Source organism: Martes martes (genome assembly GCF_963455335.1).
Source record: "Martes martes genome assembly, chromosome: 2".
In the NCBI taxonomy this organism is placed as follows: domain Eukaryota; kingdom Metazoa; phylum Chordata; class Mammalia; order Carnivora; family Mustelidae; genus Martes; species Martes martes.
The window spans coordinates 201826510-201844690 of NC_137889.1; the positions used below are offsets into that span (position 1 = coordinate 201826510).

The 18181-nt window shown below is 44.9% G+C and overlaps 1 protein-coding gene across 9 annotated transcripts in view; it reads left to right on the forward strand.

Moving 5' to 3' along the window:
- Positions 1-17728, forward strand: part of ANXA3 (annexin A3) — a 49753-nt gene extending 32025 nt beyond the window's left edge. For all 9 annotated transcript variants that reach the window (XM_080795353.1, XM_080795357.1, XM_080795360.1 and 6 more), the window contains 7 exons: positions 2333-2412; positions 5236-5292; positions 5678-5771; positions 7157-7252; positions 8388-8446; positions 9874-9996; positions 17331-17728. In XM_080795353.1, the coding sequence (XP_080651479.1) occupies positions 2333-2412; positions 5236-5292; positions 5678-5771; positions 7157-7252; positions 8388-8446; positions 9874-9996; positions 17331-17390 (569 nt within the window). In that variant the 3' untranslated portion in view covers positions 17391-17728. The remainder of the gene's footprint in view (positions 1-2332; positions 2413-5235; positions 5293-5677; positions 5772-7156; positions 7253-8387; positions 8447-9873; positions 9997-17330) is intronic.
- The last annotated feature ends 453 nt before the right edge of the window (positions 17729-18181 follow it).

Sequence of the window (18181 nt, forward strand, 5' to 3'; positions counted from 1 at the left end):
TCTGTCACGGGAACCCGTGCTGTCACGGGAGCCTCTGTCACGGGAACCCGTGCTGTCACGGGAGCCTCTGTCACGGGAACCCGTGCTGTCACGGGAGCTTCTGTCACGGGAACCCGTGCTGTCACGGGAGCTTCTGTCACGGGAACTCGTGCTGTCACGGGAGCTTCTGTCACGGGAACTCGTGCTGTCACGGGAGCTTCTGTCACGGGAGCTTCTGTCACGGGAACCCGTGCTGTCACGGGAGCCTCTGTCACGGGAGCCTCTGTCACAGGAACCCGTGCTGTCACGGGAGCTTCTGTCACGGGAACTTGTGCTGTCACGGGAGCTTCTGTCACGGGGGCTTCTGTCACGGGAGCCTCTGTCACAGGAACCCGTGCCTCACCGTTGCTGACCGCGCCAGGCACCCCCTCACCCCGCGGCATCCGTCTCCTCAGCCTTCCGTGTGCCCCCGTGGTTTGCGGCTGTCCTCGGCTTCCCTTTGGTCCCTTATTCCTTGGGGCGTTTTCTCCTGCGTTGCTGTCTCTGTTTCCGGTGCGGCTCAGTCCCCACGAGGAGAACCGGCGAGCTCGGGAAGGCGCCGTCTACCAGCGCTGTTCGGGGGATGGTCCTCGCGGCGCTCCCCGGCTCGGCCGCCGGCCCTCAGGGTCAGACGCGGCCCCGCGGCGGTGGGCGGCCGCGAGGGTGGCGGCGCCGCGGAAGCGGAAGCGGAAGCGGAAGCGGCGGCGCGCACGCGCACCGTCCGTCAGAGTCGGCGCCATCTTGGCTCGGGAAAGGAGCCGCTGCCTCGCGTCGCGTGTCCTGTGCAGTGACACGGTGGAGTCTCATGGCTGGATCTGAACTTTCTCTCGTGTCTGAGACTGTTTTTTCTAGTTAGTATGAAAGAGACAAAGCAATATCATAACTGTTAGGTAAGACGATGCCTCTTAAGGGTTATTAGTATTGAGATAATTCGCACTCTTAATGGATTTTGCTTATTTGAGTTCCTTTAAAAAATTATAGACTTTGTAAAAAAAAAAAAAAAAAAGACTAAAATCAAGCTAGAAGAGTTCCTATTCCCACACGGTTCTTGCTGTTAGATAATCTCATCTCCCCCCGGAAGCATCTCTTGTTGATTTAAAAGGGCAGAAACATTTGTGGCGCCACAGAGTTCTCCAGAAGGACGCGGGCGGAGTTCGGAGAGTCACGTGACGCCAGCACATCCGGGTACGGAGCAGCTGCCTGGGCGTCACCAGCTCACGGACGGAGCAGAAAACGGCTTTAAAATCAGTAGACGTGGGACACCTGGGGGGGCTCAGTGGGTTAAGCGACTGCCTTCGGCTCAGGTCATGATCCTGGAGTCCTGGGATCGAGCCCCGCATCGGGTTCCCTGCTCGGCGGGGAGTCTGCTTCTCCCTCTGACCCTCCCCCTCCTCATGCTCTCTCTCTCCTTCAAATAAATAAATCTTTAAAAAAAAAAAAAAATCAGTAGAAGTTCACAGCACAGGCTCTGCAAGGGGGGGCCACCACTGGTCAGCCCCCAAATATGTGAACACAACAATTGGCATTTGCTACGGGAAACAGCACCTTTTCGAGTAGCTTTCTCACTTTTGAGAGGTATCGCAGAATACAATCCACCACATACATCACAGTTCAGGTCAGGTTTGATAAAACAGACAGTGGCTCAGGTGACATAAAAATGTCCTTCTCTCACGTGTAGAAGAAGTCGGAGACAGGCAGTGCCAGGACTGGTATGGAAACTCCTCAACACCTTCAGGAACCCAGGCCCCTTCTTGCCTCCGCCCATGCTGTGGCTAAGATGTAGTCCTTCTCCTCATGGCCCCACAGTGGTTGCCTGGGCTCCAGGCATCAGTCTACACACCACACAGGAGGACGGAGGAAGGCACGGCCACCTTAAGGAGATTTCCCAGTGATGTCACATAGGTTTGCCTCCATTTCAGTACCAAGAACTCAGCCGGGGAGCTGTGCCTACGGTACTAAGCTAAGAGGCCAGCCGAGAATGTGGTCTTTAGGTCGTGGGCCGCACTTCCTGCTCAAGGACCGTGTTCTGTTATGGTGGAAGAATGAAATGGTGATCAGAAGACAAACTAGCGCCTTGCCCCCGGTGGCTTTTTCATGGCAATTCTTTGTTCTTCTGTATCTGCCACAACACACACTATGGTAATAGTTACGGGAAGAGAGTATCCCTATCAGCACCAGGAAGTTAGAAAAAAGAGGCAGGATTTATTTTCTCACGTTCTCCTTCCTTGCCAGTGTTGACATTTAAGCTTTTCTCTGTTTTGTAATAACATTTTTTCAGTTTGTCAAGACCTGCTTTATTCTTATTTGGTTTCAGTATATAAGAAGAGTCTCGGAGACGACATTAGTTCTGAAACCTCTGGTGATTTCCGGAAAGCTCTGTTGACTTTGGCAGATGTAAGTTTTTATTTTCTATTGCTTAGTCCCCCGATAAGCTGCATGCTCAATAATCATTTTTAGGGAGTTTAAAAATAAACAAATGGAGACAAGGAGGCTGCAGTTTTCCTTGTGAAATAATTTGTTCATTTTACATTTTCATTTCTGGACTCCAAAGGATATATTTTTCTCTTGTCGGCATTTAAATTAAATCAGAAGCTTGATACAGAAAAATTATTTTTAGAGATGGGTATATCAGTCCCCAGATTAAAAAAAAAAGCTTGCACAAATAAAAACAAACAGAAAAACAATTTGCTGCAAATCTCTCTGTGCCCCTTTGGAAGAGTTGCTAAACCGTTGGTCAGTGTAGGACCAGATGAGGCCACACCTGGCTCTCTCTTCTGCAGAGGTTCAAGACTTCATATAGGTGGCACGGTCAAGCGTGAGGTGCCACCACCGGTGTGTGTGTGGGAGGAAGTGATCTCAGCCCTATCCCAATGGCCTCTTTCAGCCGATATACACAGCTCCAGATGTGTGAGCAAATCCCGACACTGGCCTCAGCCTGGGCTGGAAACCGTAGTTGTCCCAGTGAGCCACAATCCTGCAGGAAACAATGTGTCCTTGTGATGGTTGCAGTTACTTCAAACAGTGAAAACCTTAAAGATGGGGCCTACAAGCCCAAATCTGTGAGGTATTCCTGCGAACATATACTCCCAGAGGTCTCTGAGCATGACTGCACACCCGTTTGCACACACGCGCGAGCACACAACAGCCAGAAGGCAGTGAGCAGTACGGCTTCGGGGCACGTGTTTCGAGTCCGAAAAACCGGGACTCCCAGACTTCTGCTCTGCCTATAGCTTTATTTGGACAAGCTACGTTCAGCCATAAAAACTTTGTTTTCGGGGCGCCTGGGTGGCTCAGTGGGTTAAGCCTCTGCCTTCAGCTCAGGTCATGGTCCCAGGGTCCTGGGATCGAGCCCCGCATCGGGTTCTCTGCTCAGCGGGGAGCCTGCTTCCCCCTCTCTCTCTGCCTGCCTCTCTGCCTACTTGTGATCTCTGTCTGTCAAATAAATAAATAAAATCTTAAAAAAAACCACAACTTCGTTTTCATATCTGTAAAATTAAAACAATCATGAGAGAGCGGGTGTGCAGTACTTAGCAAGTAAAACGCGATGGTTCGTAGCAGAACCAATGAGACGCGGCACCCTTCTCACCCGAGCGGAGCACACGACGAACCAGAACGAAAAGGCCATCTAGCCGCAGAGGAGCAACAGCACTGGGGTAGAAAATCAGAGAAATCATATGGAAATAAGACAGGCATCCAGGACCTAATGTTTAAAAGTGGGAATGAACGCACTTTAAAAATACTATAGCCAAACACGAATCAAGTAAAATTTTCAGAATGATTCAGGCACTCCCCCCTTTCCTCTCTCCCGTCTCTCTGTAACGTGCTGCGTGTCTGTGCACGGACACACATGCACACTTCGCCGCAGACCCCTCAGCATGAGAGCTGGTGGCAAGCGTCGGGGGTTTTGTGTTTTAATAGACCTTATTTTTAAGAGCGTCAAAATCTGTTTAGACTTCCAGAAAACTGGGGCCGCAAGTACAGAGAGCTCCCGTATGCCCCTCCCAGTGACCCTGCTGGGAACATCTTGCATCAGTGTGGCGTGTTGTAGTTGGCGAACGAACGCTGACACATTGTGATTAACCAGAGTCCCCGGGGTACGTCAAGTGTCACACATGGGTTTGGAGGAACGTATAACGTCACGTATCCAGCATTACAGTGTCGCACAGAATAGTGTCACTGCCCTAAAATCCCTGTGCTCCCTTCATGCTCTCTTCCTCCCTTCACACCCCTGCAGTCACTAAGCTTTCTGCCGTCTCTATTGTTTCAGTTTTTCTAGAAAGTCCCATGGAGGGAGCCGTACAGCACGCTGCCTCTTCAGCCTGGCTTCTTACGTTTGCTGATATGCCACGTGTCTCTCCGGGCTTGGTGGCTCTTTTCCTGTTAGTCACTGAATACTGTCCCGTTGTATGGGTGTATGACCGTGCGTGTCACCCATTGAAGGGCATCTTGGTTTCTAGCAAGTTTTGGCGATGAGGGATAAAAGCCTGTGCTAACATTCCGGTACGGGTTTTGCATGGACTCAAGTTTTCAGCTCACGTGGGTGAATGTCAAGGAGCACCATTGCTGGGTTATGGGTGAAGTATGGTCGGTTTTGTAAGAAGTGGCCCAACTCTCTTCCAAAGTGGCTTTATCGATTTGCATTCCTGCCACCAAAGAATGACAGTTCCCATTGTTCCAGATCCTTGGCAGCATTTAGTGTTGTCAGGGTTTGGGATTTTAGCCATTCTAATAAGCATGTAGTGGTATTCTCTCGTTTGGGTTTTTTTTTTCTTTTTAATTTTCAGTTCCCTAATGACATAGGACATTGAGCATCTTTTTGTGTACTTTCTGACATCCATGTGGATCTTTTGCCTATTTTTAATTAGGTTTTCATTGCTTTAAGTGAGTATGAGAAGCTCTTTATGTATTTTGGATATAAGTACGGTATTAGGTGTGTGTTTGCAAATATTTTTTCTCATTCCGTGGCTTATCTTTTCATCCCTTTAAGATCTTTGAGTTTTCAGAGGAAGAGACTGAGGCTCAGAAAATTGTGTGATTGGTACAAATTTCAGGGCTAGTGAGCAGCAGAGCGAGAGCAGGAGCCGAGTGCCTGACTCCTCTGTGCTGCGTGGCCTCTGCTGGAGAAAAGCCTCTAAAATGCCCTGCTGACCAGAATACTGAGGGTTAGACTCTCCTGTCTTTAAAAGGGTTGCCTTTATTTTCATCTTCCCCGTGCAGGGCAGAAGAGATGAAAGTCTGAAAGTAGACGAGCTGCTGGCCAAGAAAGATGCCCAGGTCAGTAGTAGAGCGAAGGCGACATCTCCTGTAACCGTTCTCCCCCTCGACCGCCCTTTCGTTCGTGTGGCACCAATGGAGGCCGTCCTCTCCTGTCCCGTCTGGAGGAGAAGCCTGAAGGCTGGGCATCACCCACTCCTAGCTCCCCCCCCCCAGCCCCCCACCCCCGGTGCTGGTTCTTCTTCTTCTGGCTCCAGCCTCCCCGACTCCCAGATCCTAGTCCACTAACAGTGAGAGGCTCGGGTAAGAGATTATCTCCCTGACGTCGACAACCCAGTAGACCGCCCGCTCTTCTCATTCCACCAATCCCCTGCCGAGAGAGAGAGAGAATGAGAGGGAGAGTGTGTCCGTAATACCATTCTAAGTCTTCCTTCTCGTCCAATAGATTCTCTATAATGCTGGGGAGAACCGATGGGGCACGGATGAAGACAAATTCACCGAGATCCTGTGTTTAAGGAGTTTTCCTCAACTGAAACTGAGTACGCGCTCCCACGATAACCCTTTTTTGCTTTGTGTTGTATTTGCAAATGTTTTGAGGTTTAATATACAAAATTCTGGGAAGTGAAGTTAAAAATTGCAAAGGCTCTTCTGTTTGTATATATATAAGCAATTCAGGAGAAAACATGGGGAACTGTGTTCCAACTCAAGGGAGAACTGACCCAACTCTTATCTTTCCTGGAGGCTGAGTACAGTAGCCAGAGACTGACGGGTAATAGGTGGGGGGGGGGGCAACAGGGAGAAGGAAAGGGGGAACCCTCCGGGGTGAGCGCGGAGAGGAGCAGTCCGGTGGTGTGGAGGAGCCTGAAGCAGGGCTTCCGACACCTTTTCCCTAGTGAGCCGCTTTCCAGAAATAACAGGCATGGCAGGTGTCCGTTTAAGTGTTAATAAGGATGTGACAGCAAGTGGGGGAAAGGCGGCAGAGTTCTTTCGGTCGGACCAACTGTTACATGAGACTGCTAAGGAGCCACCTCCTCCCTCATGTATCTCCCTGAACCTTCTGGAAGCAAGAGCACCCAGAAGCCCAGAACTCCGTCGGCCATGAGCGTCCCGCTGTGGCTCCCAGGCATGGTCGAGAGCAACCACAGCACATGACTAGGCTTATGCTGAGTCCATGGAAAAATGAGGAGACAGAAGGTTATTACCATGACGTTTTAGTTCTGAGATTGCCCTTCCTTAATCTTGGCATTAAATGTCATTTATTTTATAAAATACTAGTAATAGTATATTATAGCTGCTTTATAAGTACATTTATTTGAAAAGTAAAAGCCAAACAATCCCCAATTTCTCTCCAAAGATTTTTCAGAATTTCTTAGGGAAAAATTTACATGGCTTACAAAGTATGCCTGTGTACTTGCTGGCCTATAGGTTTTGCTTTTGGACAAAAACTGATCGAGACGTTACCTCTGGCAAGCGTGAGTAGGCCATGCTGCTCTAGGGAATGATTTACTCAGCAGAAAGAAATCTCATAAGCAGATAAAACATGTTTGACCAAGGACCACACTATTGTTTCCCAAGTGCTGCTAGAATTTCCAAGTAGCCCACCTTACTAGATAAATTATTTTTAATAATTTTTAATAATTTCAAGCCATTTTAAATTCCATCAACCTGGGGAGGGGGAGAGGGAGGAGAGAGAAAGATGATTGAAGGAAATGGCCTGTGAGGTTTGGGTTTTATAGTAGATGATTAAAAAAAAAAAAACAAGAACCAACCAAAACTTCCATGCTCTGATTTTGATGATTTAAAGACGGAGTTCTTGAGTTTCACGCTTAACTTGATTTGCTGTATATCAAATAAGAAACTGGAGTACATTCAAGTATGGTCAACAGGAACGCCTTAAATATTTTTTTGTGGTGCTGCTTTTTAGCATTTGACGAATACAGAAACATTAGCCAGAAGGACATTGAGGACAGCATAAAAGGAGAACTGTCTGGGCATTTTGAAGACCTGCTTTTGGCCATAGGTAAGCTCTTCAGTGCATATAAACTGAGTTACTTTGCACTTGTTTTAAATCAACATGAAGGTTCACTCCTTTCTTGTAGGAATCCAGACATCCTTAGGCTCCCATAGCTCCTAGCCCAGTCCCCAGGGCACACGATATGCTCCACAAATGTTGTTAAATGGATGCATGAAGAAGTCATATCTTTTTAGGTTTTACTTTGCCTTTTAACTTTGTATTGTTTTGTCACCGTGCTTAGATTACTAAATTCTTGGAGAGATGAAAATATTACATTTTTTTTTAAGATTTTATTTATTTACTTGACAGAGAGAGACAGTGAGAGAGGGAACACAAGCAGGGGGAGTGTGAGAGGGAGAAGCAGGCTTCCCGCCGAGCAGGAAGTGGGATGCGGGGCTCAATTCCAGGACCTGGGATCATGACCTGAGCCAAAGGCAGACGCTTAATAACTGAGCCACCCGGGTGCCCCAAACATTACATTTCTATTGGCATTTTTACTGAGGCTTTTTGAAATCGGAGTCATTGAGTAATTTACTAAATTTAGTAATTGACCGTCTTTGGCTATTTGGGGAAGATATCCATTGCCTCCCAAAGCTGAGCCCAGGTCGGAAGTCTAGGTCTCCCCGCTCTTGGCCGAGCTACCCAGGAGTATCGAACAGAGAGTCCAACACAGATCGAAGCTGGTCCTGGAGCTGTGGATTAACAGGCTGACACAAACACCATTATATAAGCCGATCGGTCCCCCCCCGGAGGGCTCTGCAGTCTCCGGGCCCAAGTTCTTTATCAGCAGTCAGAAACGCTGGGAATGGGGCAAGTGTCCACCCTAGGGAGTTATTAGCGTAGGTGTTGGTGCGTCTGGGATCGGGAGATGAGCCAGCCGCTGTAGGAGCTTCCTGGGCAGGTAATTCTGTTTTCCCCCCGACTAAAGATAATGACTGTGCTAAACTCCCATGTGAACGCGACGTGATAAGCCTTTGAAATTTAGGTGAAGCATTCACCACTCCATTCTAAATAAAAGCCAGCAGTCATGAGGGGGTCGAATGGTATGGTTATGCAAAGAATCTTTTTAAAAAGCATATTACTGTAGATTAACTCAATTTCTATTCAATGAAACTGAACTTTACTTTCCTCTTTGTAACAGTTCATTGTGCCAGAAACATGCCTGCCTTTTTAGCTGGAAGACTTCATCAGGCTTTAAAGGTGGGTCTGCAAATTTCATACACATTCTTAGTCTCCCTCCAGGAGAATATTAAAAAGTATTGCATCATACTGATGGCATTTTGTGTCCCTTCCCTCCCTGGAGGGGTCCTCTTTTGTCTTGGAGGTTGACAGTGAGTGTCCTAAGCATTCTAGAGATAGGTACAGTGAGGCGTTGACTAAATTATCTCCCCTACTTCACAGTCCATGAAGGCAGTAAAACTTGGTTTAGAACCCCAAACCTCACGCCTGAACCATGCAGCCCAGTGGCCTCTCCAGTGTCTTTCTTAAAATCAGCCAAGTTGAGTCAGCAGCCTTGCGTGCCGTAGAAACCCTGCGCTTTCCTGTCTGTTGCTGCTGCTAGATGGTGAGGTCCCTGAGTACAGGTGTTTTTCTAGCTTTTTTCTATCTCCAGGCTCTGGCCCTGAGCCTGGCACGTTAGAAGATGCTTACTTCCGTCTCTTTACTGGACATTTCCTATGGAGGTCCCCATGTGCCTTCAAAGTTATGTCCAAAGTGAACACATCATGTCCCTCACCTCACCCCCCACCGAGGGCTGTCCCGTGTTCAGTCACTCAGTGACTAGCCCCGACAGGAACTAGCCTCGCCCGACTCTCCGGAGTTTTCCCGTTCCCCGCCCCCTTCCTTGCCCTCTATGCCTCGGCCTCCTGGGCCTTCTTTCTGTCCTTGACTATGCCACGTGTCTTCCCACAGCAGAGCCTTTGCGCTTGTTGTCCCCTCTGCCTGGAATGGACCTCCTCCAGGTCGACCTCTGGCTGGCTCCTTCTCCTCTCTCAGGTCACCGGGCGAGAGGGGTCTTTCCCGACTGAACAGGAGGATTGGCTTCCTTTCAGCCACACTCCACTCCGTGGTTCTTGTTACTGTTTATGTAACCAGTGTGTCGATTTTCTGTCTGGTTCCTCTCCATCTATGACAACATAAACTCCAAGCCAACCGAGGTAGAATTGGAGCCATTGGCTGCCATAGGCTCAGTGCCCTATCCGGCATGTCGTAGATTTCTTCCTTCTTCGTAGATTTCTTCCTCTGGTGGATTACGGCGGCCCCCGGTCAAATACTACGTTCTCAGGCAGGCCCTTCCTAATCCTTGATCTGCTTTCGGCCCTCCTAATGTATACTCCCACAGGACTCAATACCCCACGTGCTGGAGTCCATAGTGTATCCTTCACAAAACTGAAGGCTTGGATCTCTCATTCTCTGGTTTCAGCATTTGGCATGGTGGTGGCATGGAGTAAGTGCTCAACAAATAGTTCTTGAATCTATGAATGATGAACTTTGATGACAAGTGAGTGAAGAAGAGTCCCTGTGGCCGAATGTTTTGTGCGCCATCGTCTGTTTCCCATAAATACAGATCTGTATGTTGTCTTGTGACCCGTGAGGTTCGTCCTGTGGACACCTGTGTTTCTTCACAGGGTGCTGGAACCAATGAGTTCACTCTGAACCGAATCATGGTTTCCAGATCAGAAATGGACCTTTTGGACATTCGAGAGGAGTTTAAGAAGCATTATGGCTATTCCCTATACTCGGCAATTCAAGTAAGTCTCCTGTTAAAAATAGCAGAATACATTTTGTCTTTCTCCACACATCCTCTTTCTTGTCTAATCCTTAAAACGCAGAGATATGTGACTGAGTTTTCTCTCTCCCTGTCAGTGCATAAATGTGTTTTCTGAGTTTAAAATAGTGATAACAAAATGTCTCCTAAAGATGGTGATTATTTTTAGCTCTAAAATCCCAGGCACATAATAGACACTCAACATTTTTTTTAAGGTTTAGGGGCCATTAACTGTTCTTTTGTGCGTTGTACTTGTGAGTCATTTACCTGTTCTTGATATTACAGTATTTTTATTTATTTCAGCTTTTCTTGATGACAAGAAAAGGAACGGAAAATACACGTTTTGAATTTTCTATTTTTACCACAAGTCTGGTTGACATACAATGTCATGTTAGTTTTAGCAGAGTTCTATTTCCTTTTATTTTACTCAGGATACAGATAGCATGGTTCTGTACTTTGGAGCGCGTCTTCTTTCAGTTTACAGTTTATAGGAACTTTCTCATTCTTTTTTTTTTTTTAAAGGATTTTTATTTATTTGGCAGAGAGAGGTCACAAGTAGGCGGAGAGGCAGGCAGAGAGAGAGGGGGAAGCAGGCTCCCCACCGAGCAGGGAGCCCGATGCGGGGCTCGAACCCAGGACCCTGAGATCATGACCTGAGCTGAAGACAGAGGCTTAACCCACTGAGCCACCCAGGCGCCCCCTTTCTCGTTCCTTTAATGGCGACATATCATTCCGTTATTTATATATTTGCACCTGCCATGTCAAGAGATGTTTCTGGTTTCTTGCTGTTATAAACAGTGTTATGATGCACATAGACAGTTCCATAAGGTACAGGCATATCTAAGGGATAAATTCTCATGGGTCGGGGCGCCTGGGTGGCTCAGTGGGTTAAAGCCTCTGCCTTCGGCTCAGGTCATGGTCTCAGGGTCCTGGGATCGAGCCCCGCATCGGGCTCTCTGCTCAGCGGGGAGCCTGCTTCCCCCTCTCTCTCTGCCTGCCTCTCTGCCTACTTGTGATCTCTGTCTGTCAAATAAAATTAATAAAATCTTTAAAAAAAACTTCTCGTGAGTCGGTGGGATTGCTGAGGCAGACGTAAGTACACTTGTAATCTCGGTAAACATTAGCAGCCCTCTGCATGTCAGTGAATCAACTAGATTCATTCACCAAAACAAATCCTTTTTTTCTTTCATCCAGAGCTTTTGTTTTTACACTAAACCTTTGCAGGAGACATACATGCTTATGTTGAAATCAGGAACTTACTCAGAGAGGCAGCCCTCAGACTGTGCCCAGGGCTTGGGGAAGATTTCATCAGCTCCTGCTCAATGCAATTGAATCGATTCTGACACATTACAATAGTTTCAATCAACGCAGGAAGATTTAATAACATTAACCATATTGTACTTACTAAGGCAGAAAAGTAGACTCATACATTTTATAAAGATTGCCAGTAACGAGGTTGAAACACAAGGCGTTCAGTTCACCCTCAGCAAATTAGAAAATTAAATTAACCATTAGTTCTCCCTCCCCCGATGGCTGGCTAATTGAGGCCAGATATTAGGACACATCTAAGCTATGCGTATCTTGATAGAAAAGAAAGATCTATTGCTAAAGAATTCAATTTGTAATTTAAAATTACGTGAGGTTTTTTCATTTCTCTCACCTAATATGCATGTTTTAAAAATGAAATGTTAAGGTTGGATTGGGAAAAAAAGAGAGCTTGAGCTAGATCAATAAGCATGAAACAAATGAAAAAGGAAGTCAAAGACCTTTCTCCCCCAAATCCTCAGATAGACTCACAGGTGAACTTCACCAAACTTTCAAGAAACAGATATTCCTATCTATACAGATTGGATCAGAAAATAGGAAAAATGAAACCTGCCTAGTTAATGCCATGAATTTAGTATGATCTTGATTCCAAAGACAGAGGATAAAGAAAATTACAAATTCATTTCATTTATGAACATAGGTAGCAAATAGTAAAATATTAACTGAATTTATCAGTTTATTAAAAAAATAACACATCAAAATCAAGTGAGGTTTAGCCCCAGGAATAAAAGGATGGCTCAACATCAGAAAATTAATTAATGTGATTGCCCACATTCCACACATATAAAAGTAATTATATAGTTATTTCAATCTTTGCAGAAAAAGCTTTTGAAAAGGATCAGTACCTATTTATGATAAAAAACATGTCACCAAACTAAGAATAGAACCAAACCTGGGTGCCTGGGTAGCTCAGTGGGTTAAGCCTCTGTCTTCAGCTCAGGTCATGATCTCAGGGTCCTGGGTTCGAGCCCCGCATCGGGCTCTCCGCTCAGCAGGGAGCCTGCTTCCCCCCTCTCTCTCTGCCTGCTTCTTTGCCTACTTGTGATCTCTGTCTGTCAAATAAATAAATAAAATCTTAAAAAAAAAGAATAGAAGCAAACCTTTAAATTGATGAAGCTTCCATACCAACATATTATAGCAAATGCAGACTTAATATACTCAGTGGAGAAACTTTAGATGCAGTTCCTTTGAAATAGGGACCAGAACAATAATGCTCCCAACCATATTGATAAATACTATACTACAACAACTACTAATATACCTTAATACTATGTTAAAGAGGACTGAGGTCCTAGATAGTACTGGAAAGGAAGAAAAAAAAATGTGTAAAGATTGAAACAGAAGAGTTGGAACTTTCATTATTTTCAGTAAATACAATCATCTTTCTAGAAAAATCAAGAGGAATTAGATTATCATCACTAATAAAAATTTAGCAATATTGCACAATAAAGATCAACCTGTAAAAATTAATAGTATCTCTTACACTGTATACCAAAATTAAGACACCATTCGAAATAGAGGTGAAAAACTGTAAATTATCCAGGAATCCACTTGACCAAGACTCCACAACTCTATGGAGAAGACGTTAAGACTGTTACAAACGCCGTAACACATGTCAGTGAATGGAGAGATATTGGATATGCACTTGAGTGATGTGACAGGATATTATAAAGATGTTAGGTATTCCTCTAAGCAAGCTATGAATCAAATGCAATTTCAGTCAACATTCTAGCTGGGTTTCTTTGAGAAACTTGATTAAGTTACTTTAACATTTATATGAAGTAATGAAGATTCATGACTAATCAACTTTAAATAACAAGGCGTAAAGGTAGGGAAAGGGCTTGTTGTACTAGAGACTGACATGATACAAAGCAATTATTAATCGTGTTAAGTGTCGTTTTGGAATAACAGACGCGTGAATCAATGGAGCAGAGTGGAGACCTCGGAGACAAACCCAGTTGTTTGTGGAAACTCACAGGCTAGAGGGGGGACCACAAATCAGTAGAGAAGGGGCAGATTATTTAGTAAAAATGTATTGGGCAACCTGGTTGACTCTACAGCAAAGAATAAAACTGGATACTACATCACTGGTGAACTGGAGATGAACTGAAAACCAAACTCTAAAAGATAAAATTAGAAAGTTAATCCAAGAAAAAGCAAGAATTACCTTTGTGACCTGAAAGCAGGGAAAAATTTTAAACAACAAAAGCACAAATCACATTGCAAAAAACCAAGCAAACAAATGTACATTATTAAGTATAAAATATTAAATAATCTCAATACATTTCAATACTGATGAATAGGATCTTTTTGATGCTTGAATTTCCATGATTCGGGAGCCAGAGTTCCATTTTGTCCATCATCTGACCTTTGGTTCTGTCTTCCTCTGCCTTCTGCCCGTACTTTGGACATTTCTCCGTTCACTAACACCTTCCCTAGGTGATGACTGGGGAGAGGGAGGGGAGAGGGAGAAGGCAGGTGAAAAACAAATGCATCTCTTACTATCTAATAGTAAGATATTAATACAAAATTTGGATGAAATTACATTGCCTTGGTAGTTTTCATTGAGCAAAGAAATTAAGTAGCTATTTAATAAATGGTACAATTCCAGGGTCTTTAATGGAAAACATAGCGGCCATCCTCAGTTCATAGTCTGATTTGAGGGGAGCATACCTAAAACAGAAGATAATATGAGACAGCACACAGTGACACACTAGAGTGTGTACGGTCCAGAGGACACTAACCTAGGAATGGAGAGTGAAGAAGTTTGGGAGTAGATAGGGAATGTTTCTCGGGCAAATGGGTCTTGATCCTGCCTTTCAGGTTTACTAAGCCCGTGTTGAGTGCCTGCTGTGGGCAGGTGCTATGTTGCTCAGCAGGGACTCAGGTGAATGCTTCAGGAACGTGCGTATGGTAAGGAAAGGTGGAAAGAAGTAGTAAGGTTCTTGATCCATTAGGGGATCTGCCTTGGGGAATGCTGAAAAACAAAATCCAAGTGGTGAGATGAATTTAGTCAAAAGAGAGTTTGGAGATCCCAGAATTTGTGTTTCATTCATTTAGTTAAAAATTTTGCTGAGGGGCACCTGGGTGGCTCAGTGGGTTAAAGCCTCTGCCTTCGGCTCAGGTCATGATCTCAGCGTCCTGGGATCGAGCCTCGCATCAGGCTCTCTGCTCAGCGGGGAGCCTGCTTCCCCCTCTCTCTGCCTGCCTCTCTGCCTACTTGTGATCTCTGTCTGTCAAATAAATAAATAATATCTTTGAAAAAAATGACAATAAAAAAAATTAAAAAAATAAAAATTTTGCTGAATGTATATTATGTGCCTGGCTCAGAGTTACAGTTACAAGCAAAGGGGAAAAAAAGTTTCCTGCCCCTATGGAATTACAGATGAATGTAAAATTACAACTACGTTAAATGTAAAGGAAAGAGATATTGTGCCATAAGACCGTATGATAGGAGGATCCGACCTATAGGAAAAGCTTCTATGAGGAAGCTATGATTCAATCGAAAAAGAACAGACAAGGGTTATGGGGTTGGAGAGTCAGTAGAGCATACTAACAAAAGGAAAAGGAATTACAGCGGAAAGACCTCATGGTAAGGAAACATGATGAAAAATAAGGCCGGAGGGACCAGATCACCCAGGACCATTTGGGCGGTGTTTAAGGATTTTGTCTTTTGCCCACAAACGCTGGAGAGTTTTCATTTTAAGTGCATAGTGTCATGATCAGAAGTACATTTTAAAAAGGTCCCTGTAACTACAGGCAATGAATTGGACATAAGAAAGGAGATTTGGGGGTGCTGAGTTATTTTATTAGTCATACTGGAAGGGCTGTGACTGGGTAATGCAAAGTACTAATGCAAAGAGAGCAAAGAATAAAGACTCAAAAGACGTTTAGGAATTAAAACTTAGAGGACTTGATGTGCTATCTTGCTGCAAGGAACAAGAAAGAGAAGGGGTCACGGATGACTCCTAGGTTTCTAACTTGGGATCAGATAGTGGTGCCATCCTCTGCAAGGTCAGGCTTTAGGTTTTTGTTTCTGTTTTCTTTTCCTTTTTTGGGAGTGAGAGAGAAAGTTCATGAGTTTGGTTTTGTACTCGTTGAGTTAGAGATGTCTTTGAAACATATCAGTAGAATTGCCGGGTCAGGAGTTCAGGGCATGAGATATACTTCCAGAGTCAATTATGTTACTGAGTAGTTGGACATGAATGAAAACACTCTATGGAGAAAATCTAGATTGAGAAGGAAAGAATGTTTAAAATTGAGATTTAAGCATTACTCACGATTGATGACTGGTTAGCTGAAGATCAGCCTGCAAAAAAGACAAAGGTAAGGACATCAGAGAGGAAGAAGAAAAAGCCAGCACTACTTACAGGAAAAGTAAGGGCTGGGTGGACATGGTGCCCTTGGACTTGATTCACAAAGCGGTAAGAATGAACACCTTGGAGAATACAGTTGATGAATCTAGAACCAAGGAAACTGGCAACAAGAGACGCAAGCCTAGAGTTGATTTGTCGTGGTCAGATAGGAAAAAGGAATAACTTTAAAAACACTGTTAAGAAATAATTGGCAGGACGGCTTAAATGTAGAGGATAAAAGATGGGATCAAAGTTGGGAGAAGAGAGGATGGCAAGCAGCGCTGTTAAAACTATGCCAAGAGAGAGAATTAGTTTCTTGTGAGCAATTAATATGGCCTAATTAGGAAGACATAATTTATATCAAAGGTTCTGAAAACACATTGACTTTTTTCATGATAATAAAATGTCTAAAATGCCATATAAATAGAATAGCTACTTTACTAGAAGGCGTAAAGGCATGGAGGCAGGAGAAAGGACGGACTTTGTTTGGCGTCAGCAGCGGCTCACAATTTGGATAGAGCTCTGTCGAGCGACTCGGGTGAATTTTCTCGCCTAACGGATAGAACCACGAGAAACCGTTTGCAGCTTGGTCAGAGATGGCTAACGGGAGCCGTTTTCGTACACAGAGCATCGTTGGCTTATCAGCGGTCCCGGAGATCGTGACATAAGGCAGAGCAAGCCTCAGAAAAACCAGCAGAGGCAGAACTACCATCTGTATAGAGCAGGAGAACGTATATTAATGCCTTTTGCGTCTCATGAAAGCGCCTCCTAACCTTTTCTCTCACTGACCCTCCTTCGTTGCGCCCCTGCTGACTCTCGTATTTATCCTGATGTGAAACTTAAGCGAGAAGAAGTGCTCGCTCTTTGAGTTGCCGTGAATAAAATAAGAATAACGTGAGGATTAAAAGCCAAGTTTTCCCTCCGGTGCCATGTAAAACTTTCACCTGTCTTGCACAGCGAATATGGCATCTTTGTGCATGAAGACTCAGTCTCCCGTGGTGTCTGTTGTGAACCACGCTGGGGTTGGGCTCGCTTCGGGGAGAGGGACTGAGACGAATCCTCTCTGGGACTGTGGCCTGTTGCAGCTTCCTAAGTCAGGCGAGGTAGCGTGGCGTTAAGGCATCGGGCTATCTGGCTTTGAATCCTACCTCTGCTGCTTCTTCTCTAAAGGACTTGGAGCAAGTCTCCTAAACTCTGTTTTTCTCATCTCTCATTAAATGGACATATTTAGGGTACCTACCGCGTAGAGTTATAAGGGTTATAAGATTAAAGTAGTTAACTCTGAGAAGAGCAAGTGTTTGATATTAATATTATTAAAATCACCAGTTTTAAAAGTTTTGTTGGGAAAGTAATATTATGTAGTGTTATGTAATTGATGCAATCTTATTTTCTTAAACCCAAATTGAAATTTAATTGCGATGAATGAGGAAGAATTTGAACATTACATATTGTGAAGAAGAGGCTAGGCTGGAAAATAATTACACTCAGGTCTGGGGATGACGGAATTCCAGGTGCATTTGCCTAAATGATCTGGGTCATGAGTCCCACCCCAGTGAATCCCCTAGAGCTGTGGGATTTGATTCCGTTCTGGTCCCTCGTTATTTACGCTACCTCTGTCCCCTCCTGTTCCCTGCAGTCGGATACTTCTGGAGACTATGAAGCCGCACTCTTAAAGATCTGTGGAGGAGACGACTGAGTCAAGAAGCTCGTCTCCGAAGGTCGCTGTGCCCACGATGGGCCTTTCCAACAGCTCTACTCACTCCTTTCTCAGAGTATGAAAAGTATAAGCAAGTGTACACAGCAGACCGTTTTCCTAACCGACATTCCCGTCATTCCCTAATAACAGCAAATAGTGATTACGGCAGAGCACGTCAGCATCACCTGGTAATTCATACGTGAAATTTTTCAATGGTGTGAAGGATCTGCTAATACAACACAGATTATTTTTCTGCCTAGGAAGCGAGAATCTTTGTAGAATTCTAACACATTAACTGTGTAATCAGCGTCAATAAAAGTTGTTGCCTTTGTGAAAGGAAATTTGTCTTTGTTTTCAGCAAATGCCAACATTGGTGTTGTGCCTAGTCTGCAGCAATCAATGATATTTTAAAACTCCCTTTTGTTATAAAAGCCGTTGCTGCTTTATCTATGCCCTTATTGATCACATTTATCTCCAAGAAAAGGCTGGAACGAGGCTCTGTGGGACCCTGGCCTGCTCTCCCTAGCTGTGATCACGCTCCAGGCGTGGCATCGCATCGCGGGAGAAGAGCTCAGCCCTCCAAAGCCATCTGCTGAGCCGTGAGTCTAACCACTTCCCGTCAGAACGGCAAGCACGAACTGTAGTCGTTTCGTGCTAAATTCTCCTTTCCCAGAATGGGTATGTAGAATCGATTCTCTAAGGTTGCTTTTGCTCTAAAATAAGTTTGCATTTTTAAAAAAAGCCCTCATGTTATCTTCGCTGGTGACTCAAGACGAAGTGTGTTGACTAAC